The 12872-nt window shown below is 44.1% G+C and overlaps 1 protein-coding gene across 1 annotated transcript in view; it reads left to right on the top strand.

The window, feature by feature from the left end:
• The first annotated feature begins 263 nt into the window (after positions 1–263).
• Positions 264–12872, top strand: part of Akr1d1 (aldo-keto reductase family 1 member D1) — a 39011-nt gene continuing 26402 nt past the window's right edge. Inside the window, exons 1-3 of the mRNA XM_051151721.1 lie at positions 264–463; positions 3966–4130; positions 6613–6729. Coding sequence (XP_051007678.1) covers positions 368–463; positions 3966–4130; positions 6613–6729 — 378 coding nt within the window. The 5' untranslated portion in view covers positions 264–367. The remainder of the gene's footprint in view (positions 464–3965; positions 4131–6612; positions 6730–12872) is intronic.

Here is a 12872-nt window from a genome sequence, read left to right as displayed (position 1 = left end):
TGACTCTGTTATTTGCCAATAAACCCCCCTGACAGAAGCCAGAGAGATTGCTTTCCTAAAAAAAGAAAGAAAGAAAGAAAGGAACCAAGTACATTTTTTCCTTTGAAGAACACCAAGTACAACGCATCAAGAGGCTCCCTTCAAGCTGATGATCACCTTCAAAAACAACAGCCCTGCTGACAACTCCATGTTCCAGGGGAACACGGGGAATTGAGAAATCTATTTGTTTATCTTTTTCTCTGCCCCACTCCTCCTCCTAGTACTCAGTTCTTTTTATGCAATCGGCCCTAGGATATCTTCTCAAATAACGCATCTCCCGTGCTGTTCGGAATCACTGCTAAAACTAGATGCTTCAGGTCCCTTCTCTATGATGAACCTCAGTGCCACAGACCACCGGCTACCTCTGAGCGATGGCAACACCATTCCTGTCATTGGGCTTGGTACCTACTCAGATCCTAGACCGGTAAGTCCGTGTGTGTGTGTGTGTGTGTGTGTGTGTGTGTGTGTGTGTGTGTGTGTGTGTAGCAGACTTTAAATCAAAGACTGAACTTTATCTGGTCACATTTTAAAGTTTTTCAATTGCAAACTGAAATTGTTTTTCTTTCTTTCTCCTTAAAAATCAACTGAAGGCTTACAACCAGAGTGGAGTGAGGGACAGGGACTTGTGAATTTATGATTTATAAGTTACTTTAAAAATTTTACTCGAAAATTTTTAGTTCAGTCTAGAGGGTGTTTTATGAATAGGTGCCAGGCAGGCATATCCAATTCTAGATTTTTGAACTGCAACATGGCGTCATCACCTATAGAGCTCATGCCTTAAGAAACTGAAAATAAAATCACAACATTTTAAAAGTAAGTTTGTGAATTTGTGTAGAGATGCATTCATGGTCACCCTTGTTTAGATGTGGTCTGTGGGCTGCAGGCTAGATTCACTTTTAAATATAAGTTTGTAGATGCTTTCAGTATGAAGAAAACTGTCTTGTTGTGTGGGCATGTAAACTCTAAGAGAAAATTGTAGACTCCTTAGCAACCGTAGAAGCAGGGAAAGCGGCATCTGGCTCTAGAACTATGCCCAGTACCAGAAAACAGAAATCAGAAAAATAAAAATCACCACACAGATAGGTTCTGCTTAGAACAACCCTTCTCTCACTGAAATTCAGAGCCACGGTTGCTTACCAGAGTCGCTTTGGTTCTGTGGTAATGCCAACTCTCAGGGTGTTGAGCATGATGGAGCAAAACTGGTCACTTCATGGTGACTGGGATGCCAACTCAAAGCGAGGGTGTCAGAGAAGCAGCTTTCAGGGTCTTTCTGTGGTCATGTCCCACTTCCAGTCATTATCAACAATAAACTCCAGATCTGTCACCCTGCATTGCAAGCCTTTATATGCTAGCTGACTTTCAGCCCAGCTCATCAGCCGCCACTCTCACTACACGCAAATCATGATCTCCAGCTGGGGAGATGCTCACTGACTAGTGCATTTGCTTCACAACCATGAAGACCCGAGTTCAGACCCCTGACACCCACAGAAAAAGCCAGGCATGGTGGCATGTGCCTCTAACCCCAGGCCTGCGAGGGCAGTAACAGGCAGATCCCAATGCCAATGGCCACCCAGTCTAGTCAAAACCTAGAACTCCAGATTCAATGAGAGACCTTGTCTCAAACAAAGCAAAACCAGTCAACCAACCAAACAAAAACATAGTGGTGCAGTATGGAGCTGGCAAATCAGCTCAGTGGGGAAAGAGACTTGCTACCAAGACTGATGACCTGAGTTAAGCGACCTTAATTCAAACCGTGGGACCAGCGTAGTAGAAGGAGAGAGCTGACTCCCACAGGTTGCCTGTCCTCCACAGTTGTACAGAGAGTACACCTGAGATTGATCCTGACCTTCACACACACATCCACAGGTGAGTGTGTGCACACAAATCGATATATACATATAAAATGCGCACATGTACGCACACAGAGATCCAAAACAAAACAAAGAATACAACCTGAGTTCCGTAGCATCTCTCTCACCTCGGTACCTTTGACTGCATTGTCCTCTGTTCCTCTACCTGCCTCTCCCTGTCTTTGTACTTGCTCGTTTGTCTGCTACTAAACTTGGTATGTGTATGTGTGTGGATGTGAGTGGATGTGTGCATGAGTGTGACTGTATGTGGAGGCCGGAGGTTGACATTGAGTGTCTTTTTTTTGGTTGTTCTCTGCTTTATTTTTTTAAATAGTTTTTATTTTTATTTTTTATGTACATTGGTGTTTTGTCTACATGTATGTCTGTGTGAGGGTGTCAGATCTTGGAGTTACTGACAGTTATAAGCTGCCATGTGGGTGCTGGGAATTGAACCCAGATCCTTTGGAGGAACAGTCAGTGTTCTTAACTGCTGAGGCATCTCTCCAGCCCCTTTGCCTTAATTTTTGTGACAGGGTCTTCCATTGAACCTAGAGCTCACCAGTTGGTACAATGTCAGACCAATGAGCTCCAAGGATCAACTTGCCTGACTCTGCTCCGCAAGCCAGCACTGGGGATACAGACTCTCCCCATCATGCTTGGCTTTTATGTGGGTGCTAGGGATCCAAGCTCAGGTCCTCATGTTAGCATGGCAGACAGTTTACCAACTGAGCCATCTTCCAGCCCCCTATACTAAACACCTAAGGATCAAATCAAAGGGGATGAAAGGGTACTTCTTCCCACTCTCCACGCCCTAGCTTACACATGTTGACACACAGCCCCTATTCCTCAACTCTATAGCACTTATCACACTCAGTTGTAACTACTGACACTCCCTCTCGTCCTCAGTAACCTGACAAGTCTACTAGAAAAGATCATTGCAATGATAAGCATCAAAGAACCTCCTGATGGAGATGGCTTCAAATGTGGCAAATCAAGCACTGGGCAAAATGTCCTCGTTCCTGCCACAAACAAAATTCTGCCTAAAAATGGGCAGCTCAGATACAGGCAGAGTCGACGGCCAAACTCTGCCAAGACAGGATAAGCAAGTCCTCAATAGTTCCTGCCTTGTAGGCCAGAAAGCTGAAGATGAGGCTCCAACGTTATAGAGAGTGTTGGGTGATGGCTCAGGCAGTAAACTGTCTCAGTCATTTTGTTCATTTTGGAAGCTGCTAACCTGCACTGCTGGTTCACTCAGGAATTTAAGTCTTGTCCCTTCTCAAGTCTCTGAGGGGTGTTGAAGATCAGATAGTTTAGTTTTACAATTAGGTTTAGTTGGTTAGAGCATTTATAGAACTCATGATTGCCATGTGGTTCTCCCTTAGTGCATGTAGTTTGTTTTATGCATGTGTAATCAAATAAATATATATGAAAAAACAAAAACAAAACAAAAACAAAAACAAAAAAGAAAAGACCGTTGCTTGCTCAACCCTAGAGCCTCATAATAATACTTAAAGCATGTTTAAGCAGTACTTACTAATCTAGTAGACACATTTGTGAGAGGGACATCAGACTGTTTGGAGATATAAGTAAAATTTAAACCATAGCTGAAAGTGTTCTAAACACTTAACTATGCACCAGATCTTCATGCATTTTTCTAACATAATCCTCACATTAAAAAATCAGTACCAGTTCAGCCCACTGACAGACAGGAACACTGAGTGTAGAGAGGTTAAATACACCGCTCCAGATTAGACTGCTAAGGCCCAGAGCTGAGATGTGAAATGAACCCCTATGGTTTTACATCCAGATCTTTGATTCTGCACACTGCTTTGGCAATACCGATGAGTTCACATTTCTGAAGGTGCCGTACCAAGGACAAGCTGAGGTGGATAGATGGAACGCTGAATCAGGCAGTTCTCTTCAGTTTCTCCTAGCTCCATGATCTCCCAACCATAAAAGCATGGAGTTGGGAAGTGCTGTGTGAGCTATAAAACAATGTATCGTGGGATGTCCTTTAAAACTCAAGTTTAAAACCCATTTCTCTTCTCCCCGCACTTACCATCTCTATCACATAAGGTCCCTGGGAAGACCCGTGAGGCAGTGAAAATAGCCATTGACGAGGGATACCGGCACTTTGACGGGGCCTTCCTCTACCACAATGAGCATGAAGTTGGAGAGGCCATTGCAGAAAAGGTAGCAGAGGGGAAGGTAAAGAGGGAAGACATTTTTTACTGTGGAAAGGTGAGTCATTTCTTACTATGTGGATACAGTGAACCTGACATAAAGTGGGGATACGGCTCAGTAAGACAGCCCTTACCTATCATACACAAGGCCCTAAATGTGACCTCAAACACTTGACAAAGATAAAGGAAGAAATGGGGAAGGGGAGGAGGAAGGGGAGGAGGAAGGGGAGGAGGAAGGGGATAAATTAATCTTTGAAATCCTTTCATTTGCTGAAAAGTATACCTGTGTATACATGCACATCAGTTAGACATAAGAAAGCACACACAGCAAAATACGACCACCCATAAACAGCAGGCCAATGTAACTGAGTTCAAGGAAGTGCTGGAAGCTTCGGCCTATTAAGGTCTGTGTTCGCTACAGCTTTGAAAAACACCCAAGGGCACTATGCGGCAGTGAGTGAGTGCACGGACTTTGGTGATAGGTTTCAGTGGTGGTTTAGATAAAAATGACCCCCTCAGTTGTTGAGTTGTTTGGAAGGAGTAGAAGGTGTCCTTTGATTTGAGGAGAGGTGTCCTGGTTGAAGGAGGGGTGTCACTAGGGGTAAGCTTTGAGGTTTCAAAAGTCCAAACCAGGCCCAGGACTCTCTGTCTGCTGCCTGTGGATCAGTTAAGGCTTTCAGCTACTGCCTATGTGATCGCTGTGAAGAGACACCAATGACCACGGCAACTCTTATGATAGAAAGCATTTAATTGGGGCCTTGCCTACAATTTCAAAGGCCACGTCCATAATCATCGTGGTGGTAGTCATTACAATTACCCATGTCAGAAGACATTCCCCCACAACATAATACCAATGTGTTTACAAAAATAACTGTACAGTCCAGCTGGGAGGTGCTTAGCATTTATGAACCTTGGTTGCCCTCTGTAAGATGGGAAAAATGAAACCAAGCATTTTGTAAACATATGAATTAGCATTTACAAGGCACTTCAGCTGTACTGAGCACAAAACTAATATTGTATGTCTTTATTGAACAAGAACAAAAACCACTAAACAGGGCCTGTAATCCAGGCTACTCAGGAGGCTGAGGCCGGGGGGATCACCGCTCAATGCCTGCCTCCTACAGATGGAGTTAAGATAGCCTAAGTAACCTAACAAGCACTCATCTCTGTTGAGGCCTGCTCCTTTTGAGTAATATATTTATATTTTTACTTCAGGCCCACGAGCCCCATTGTCTTAGCTTGTTGCTGATATGAAGATGTCTATACAAGACCAGGTTGGCTATGTTATGATCAGCATAGCCTATGGCCTTATAAATCAGCAAAAATTCCCCCAAACCACAAGCCCAGCTGCCCCAACTGCCAGGCACACTTTCAAGGTTAGCTAGAACTTATTAGCCAAATTACCTGAGCCAGAGCTGACCACCCTGTTCCACCATCCACACCCTTGTATGAGCTAATTGTGAGGTTCACCTTTTAATACGTCATGCAACTTCCTCTCAGGGCTGCGTTTCAGATCGCAAACTGGTCGCCTCTCTGAGCTCAGAAAATAAAGATTTATTTTAAGCTTCTGTGTCTGAAGTGAGTTTTCTCGGCTTCTACTCTGAACCCAACAGTGTATATGTGAATATATGCATGTTCACATACGTGCAGGCCCGAAGCCAACCTCAGCTGTCCTTCCTCAGCGGCCATCCACCTTGCGTTTTGGCACAGGTCACTGATTAGGTTAGGCTAGCTGGCCAGAAAGCCCCAGGGATCTACCTACCTCTGCCTCCCCAGCACTGTAATTGAGCATAGGCCATCAAGACTGGCTCTTTTACATGGGGCCAGGACATTAAACTCAGGGCCTCTTACTTGTATCTCAAGCCTTTTATTGACTTCACTGCCTCACCAGCCCCCTCCCTCCGCCCTCCCATTACCGACTTACCCTTTTGTAAACTTTAATTTGAGACAAAGTCTTGCCAAATTGCCTAATTTGCCCTAGAACTCACTCTGTAGTCCAGAGTGACTTTTGACCTTTCTGCCACAACCTACCAAGCACACATTACAGGTGTGTGTCGCTATATTTGTTTTTTTTTTTTTTAATTTTCTGTGCTTTTAAGACAAGAACAAAACTGGGGGAGTCTAAATTTTCAATTTTATATCCTGTGATAAATATAAACAGTCTCTCCTGGGGGGAAAAAACAACAACAACAACAACAAAAAAGAGCCTTGAGCAAAATTTATGCTACAAAAGGACGTACTAATTTTTGTGATTACCACTCAGATTTCTGCATTAGAATAAAAATCTGACCTTACTCATCCATCATCCAACAGTTTGAGCTCAGAGTGAAGCCTTAGCAAAAGTTGGCAAAATTGCCCTGGGGTATAAGACCCAATGCGACTAGACTGAAAAGCAGTGGACAGCCATGGTGATGTCAGAGGCCCATCAAGTCCCCCTATGCTCAGGTGTAAACACAGGTTTGTGACATGAAAGAAGCAGAAGCCATGTGAATGTGGGAGTAAGAGGATATTATTTCCCAGCCCTTGATTTTTCTTTCCAGTTGTGGGCTACAGAGCATGTCCCAGAGATGGTCCGCCCAGCCCTGGAGAGGACGCTCAAGACCCTCAAGCTAGATTACGTGGATCTTTATATCATTGAGATACCCATGGCATTCAAGGTGAGCTCAGGTGCCCACCGTGGAGGGCTCTGCTTTCGGTTGAGCATTCTTCAGTAGCACAGAATGCTATAATGTTTGCTACCGTAGATGGAGGATAATGGTCTTGTCTGCCTGATAAAAACCCAACAAATAATGCTAACAGGTTTGGGCCCAAGTCTCTTAACGAAATGCCTTTCTATGATACATGTTTTAACAACTGTAGCTGTTTTCCATCAAAATAACGTTATGCTCCACATTTTAGAGGACCAGTGTATAGACATATCCAGCTTTTAACCCCAGAGCCATAAAAAGTCTTTACATACACACACACACACACACACACACACACACACACACACACACTCACTCACCTACCTCTCATCCCCTCCAACAGAAGACAACCAGAAGAGAGGTCAGATCTAAAAGCAAGGATGTCACTTATTCCTTTAATACAAGTGCAGTCCTTTTTGGAACTTTTCCCATCTATAGACACACTGTTTATTTAACACCGTGATATACACAGTTGCTGGGTTGCAAATGCTTTAAACTTTGAAAGAAAGAGAACTCAAGAAACAGAACTGGACTTTGGGAGACTGGGCCCCTCACCTCACCTGGGCAGCACAGTAGAGCTAGCTGGCTGTGGTGGAGGGGAGGTGGGTGAGCTGGCCCCAAGAAATAGAGATGGCTCTGCCCCTAGTCTGCTGTGTGTTGGCCTGGGCGAAGGAGGGATGCTCCACCCTGCAACTGAGGGAGACAGTGAGCTGTCCCAGCCCCTCACAGGCTGCAGCTCTCAGGAGAGTGGGCCCAGCACCTCACCTGGGCAGCACAGTAGAGCTGTTCCTGGTGGTGTATGTGAGAGAGAGCTGGCTCTCGTGGTATGGGCCTGGGACAGTGGCTAAGCTGACCAACTCAGCTTTCACCCAGGCCCAGATCTAGGGCTTTGAGTTTTCCCACCCCAAAATCCACCCCATCTATAAACTGCTTGGGTGCATCAAGGGCCACTTCTGAGGATCCAAAACTGCAGGATCTCCATGACACAGGGCAACAACAGGATATAGAGATGATTTAACAAACAAGACAATATAGCTTAAGTTTGATAGGTTTTCAGTAAATGCACATTCAGTTAGCTCTGTGAGTAATTAAAATTAGAAACCTCTCAGGGTCCAGGTTTCCTGTATCTAATCCTTGCCTGTGTGTTTCTACCTGGGAGTAGAGCACCTACCTTGTTCTCATCTGCTTGCCCTGAAGTTTAGTGGCCTCCACTTATTCTCTGGCTCAAATAACACAAATAGGGATGCAAGACAAAGAATGCATTTCCTGGTCCGTTTGCACCTCACTAGATTGTATGCTTTTGTCCAGCAGGGCAGTTGTGGTCTAAGTTCTTGCCCTCAGAGGACTATGATTTTCCTCAGACTCAACTGCAAAGCAAGTACAAGACATACCAGCCACTGGCCTGGAACAGAGTTGTGACACCCAGTGCACCTTGAGCTACAGTTTGCATTAATTGTACAAGACTGGAAGGAATGAACATTCTTACTCAATGAAGCGACTTTATTACTCACAGATAGGCATCAGGGACACTGGCAACATAGCATTCATAGCAGGCTGATTTACATGTGTCTGTTATAGGCACAGCTGGAGCTGGAAAGCTTCAAAATGCTGGGTTTTATTCCCCCGGGACATGATGCCAAGCTGAGCTAAAACCTTGTGGGACACTCTGTTTTAAGAATGACAGGATCAGGGTCCAGGCTATTCCAGCATGTTCCTCCTGATCTCAATCTGTGGCGGGCTCACTGCGTTCTTCAACTATTCTTGAGAATTCCAAATGGAAAAAGAGAGAAAATCTGGATCAGCCACTGTCATTTAGCCACTTGTCCTGTACCAGTTTAAGTTCCCTGTTTCTTAACCTTCCTGCCTCAGGTGACACTGACTTAGCTAACTCTACAAGGGTCAGCTATGACCTTCTGCCATCTTGCATTGTATCCAAAAACAGAACGATTCAGCGTTAGCAAAACCTTATTTTGTTGGACATCTTAAAAGCCCAACAGCAAACACATGCATTTACCTTCCTTATAGGACCCTAGAGAAGGTTGTGAAAATGGCCAGCAAAGCTTCTGAGGTCCTGGTAATTCTCCTGTTGAGCCTCAAGGCACAACAATGGGAAAAGTGTTTTTACCAAAGGGAGCCCTAAAAAAGGAGAGAAGCTAGGAGGGAAAATGTAGTAATAAACTGAAGAATAAAACGGGTATTGTGGAGTCGCTTCATCTCCTTTTCTCTCCGTTTTGTGAGGTAATGACAATATCTGTGGTTGAGCAATTTATAGTGCACAGAAGTTTGTTGCCTCAGGGAATGGAGGCTCAGAAACCCAAGCAAGATGGCTCAGAAGGTGCTCGAACCTGCTGCCAGGCCCAGTGATCTGAGTTTGATCCCTTGAGCCCACATGGTAGAAGGAAACCAACTCCCACAGGTTGTCCCTTGACCTCCATAGAAATTCCATGGCATAGGTACACACACACACACACACACACACACACACACACACACACACACACGCATGCACGCACATACACGCATGCATGCACGCATGTACATGCACACACATACACACATCAATTAAAAGATTAAAAAAAAAAGAACAGACCCACAGGTGGGCTAGTGAGGTTTAGAAACCTCATGCTGTGCCTAGCACCTAGTGGCTATCCTAGCTACCAATGGCATTTTTACTTCCTTCCTTCCTCTTCCTCTTCCTCCTTATTCCTCCCCCTCTCTCAATGTTTTACATTTTTTTAATTTTGAGAATTTCATATATCTATATACATTCAGAGTGTGTTTGTGTATGTGTGTGTGAAACCTACTGACTCCAATTATTATTGCCTTATTTGCACGAGTCTTGGGTTAATCACTTAGGATTGGGTTCTCACACAAAACCCAAAACCAACCAAACAAATAAAAAACCAATAAAACAAAAAACCTGGTTCTCTCTTCCTCAGCTGCCACTGACTGCTTGTACCTCTCTACTGCTTAGGCCTTATGAAATTTTCTTTCATCCATGTCAGCATGTTGCAAGGGGTGGTCTTGTCAGATCTTGTGCAGAGGACTGCACTTTTCTTCACCGAGGAGTTTCTCCTCACTCTTCATCAGAATTTGGGTTTCTTAAAAGAGGAAGAACTCTGTAGCCTCGAACTGCAGACAGAATAGACTGCTAGAACCCTGATGCCAAAAGCCCTCATTCTCAGCCACCGTTCTTTTCTCAAGAAGGCACACATGGCTATTGTTAAAGACTGGAAACATCCACCTCAAAACAAATGTCAGACAAGATCATGCAAACAATGTGCAAAGGCACTGGACAAACAAAACTACCTGGAAAGTATCACAAGGGAGTAACTGTATTAACTATACTTGACTAATTATACAGAGAAGGCAAGAGGTCCTTGTACACACAGATACACACCGGAGAAGCCATGAAAAGTTAAGCACACAGGCTCATCTCTTCAAAGAAAGGAGATGTTTGCCTGTCTTCTCAGAATGCTGAGAAGGGGTGCAGTTTACAACTGGTGGCCCTTTGCCATTTGAAGAGTCAGGCTTCACCCATAACCCCCAGAATTTGTTTTGTTTATCCCAGGCCCTTTCCCCCCAAATCTTGAGCATTTTGTTGGACCCTAGAGTCCACTCGGGTAGGGGGGTCGTCGCGAGAGACCACTCATGAGGACCACAGTGTCGATGCAAAAGCACAAGGTTTATTGCTGATGCGCGTCAGGGGACCTCAGCACTCACTCGGGAGGGAGGCACACCGAGTCACTGTTACAGGCTACTCTTAAAGGCTAAAACCGCAAAGGTTAGGAAAGGCTGTGTGCCCTATGTTAGGATTGGCTCTGGTGGTCGCTAGGGGTGCTTGTCTAAATGTTATTGGCTATTGCAGGGGTCATTGGTCTTGGGGGCTATTCTTGGCAGGGAGGGGTGTTGGGGAGTTTCCAGAGAATTTCCAGATGGTACTTTCCTGAGAATTGTTTACCTTAGTTGAAATTGTTTATCTCGGTTGGCCACCTTGATCTCAGAAACTGAAACTGGCCTTCAATTCTTTTTGGGTCACTTTCCCAAGCTTGTCTGGGTCACGTTCCCAGGCTTAGGCTGAGAGAGAGAGAGAGCCTTACAGTTTCTTCTAAGTCCTTTAAATCCATCCTTATGAGAGATGCTACTTGTGCTTTACAACAGCCTAAATGACTTCTATGATATTTTAGGCCAGGCTAACCCTGACTCCCACAAGCGTTAGTTTACCTCAGTCATTCTCCCCAGACCCTAAATCTTGAGCCCTGTTTCTGAGGCAACAGAACGCATCTTAATGGAAGAAGCAAGTTGTGCTTTGTAAAGAGTCTCAAAGTAAACATGTCTTAGGTTTGTTTTTCACTTGAAACTTAGTCAATTGTCATCGGGAAACTTTTTCCCGAAATTGTCCTGTGCTTAAATATAGCAAAACAAACAAAGCAAAACAAAACAAAGCAAAACAACAACAACATCCAATGGGGAGTTTGGCTCAGCAGCAGCTGACTAAGTCAGGCTGAACCACGTGTCATTCTTACCTCACTTGGATCATTTCCCTGACAGCTGGCACCCAAATGTGGGGCTCACAATCCTTGGAGAAGGCAAGAACATTTTTCTTTAAATAGAAATTTGGGGTTTAAGAAACTTAGGCCTCAGGCTGGGCGTGGTGGTGCACGCCTTTAATCTTAGCACTTGAGAGGCAGAGGCAGGTGGATTGCTGTGAGTCCAGGACAGCCAAAGCTACACAGAAAAACCCTGTCTCAAAAAACTAAAAAAAAAAAAAAGAAAGAAAGAAAGAAAAAGAAAAGAAACTTAGGCCTCTCACCCAAGGGGTCACAATGATATACATGACGGAGTGAAAATTAATATGGATTCTTTTCAGTCTTTTGAAACAAAGCATTTTGTAAAATTATTGAGATATTTGTTAAGATCCAGAGGCTCAAATTATACAGAGCAACAACAACAATCTACAACTTTATACACATAGGAACTAAAGAAGAGTCTAGGTAAGGAGAGTTAAAAATCCCTGTGAATTATCTTACCAGCTGCAGTACGGTAATGGATTGCTTAAACCCTCTCAGGTGCATTTGAAAAAAATAGCAAAAGCAGATTCTGGTAACTTAGGTTTCCTGGTGGTTGTAGAACCACATCAGGGCTCACCCTCCTGAGGGATCTGGCTAGAACTCAAAGCCATAGGTCCCCTTCTCCCTCCGCCGCCCCCCCCCAACCCCTCCCCCACAGCCTGTTCCATTGTCAGGACCTGGCAGGGCAGAGCAAATTCCAAGGAGTAGTGGGCGGGGCTCTACTACCCCAAGCTAGCCTGTGGCTGCCCCAGAGTTTAGTTTTATCTTTGCTTGTGTGTGTGTGTGTGTGTGTGTGTGTGTGTGTGTGTGTGTGTGTGTTTTGTTTGTTTTCCCTCACAGGGTAAATAACTCGGTGCAGATCAATTGTCCCTTTGTGGGGAAAAATTAAAACAGGCCCAGTTTCCAGCACAGGAACAATTGTAACTAAGAGAGAAAGTGCCTGATCCGGTGCTGCTGGAGTGGTCTGAGGAACTGCTCTGTCAGCGAGCATATGGAGGGTATTCTCCTCGCTGCCAGCCGAATCAACACTTCCACGACTGTAACTTTCATGGTAAATACAACTAAGGAATAAAATTTAAACATAGCTCCAGATAAAATACAAAAGCAACCACCTTATAGTTATTTAGGATCTATTATTACTCAATAACAAGTTTGCCATCAGCCTCTCATAAAACTTCCCACACAACGTAGCCTCAATTACTTACAAAGAATTTTGAGTCATGTCAACTGGTCCCTATCTGCCTTTCACTACTGAGGATTTGGCTCTGCTCTTTAACTTGCTTTCTGATCTCGGTTAAATTCTATAAGAAATGTAACCTCTGAAGCTGAATGGGTTATTAGCTTAGTAAAAAATGCTGCTACTAAAACAGTAGCTCATAGAATTAATCTCTTACTTCCTTATCAGTTATTTATCCTTCCTTCCTACTAATCTCTTACTGAAATTACATACCAACAAGGTAATCATATTACAAAAATCTATGCATATTATAATTCTCCACAACGGTCTGTAGCTCCTTATTTACAGGGAGTTAAAGACTTAAT

This window comes from Acomys russatus, chromosome 10 (assembly GCF_903995435.1).
Source record: "Acomys russatus chromosome 10, mAcoRus1.1, whole genome shotgun sequence".
NCBI classification, from domain to species: domain Eukaryota; kingdom Metazoa; phylum Chordata; class Mammalia; order Rodentia; family Muridae; genus Acomys; species Acomys russatus.
The sequence above is the reverse complement of the archived record's forward strand: the minus strand, read 5'-3'. Positions and strand labels throughout refer to the sequence as shown.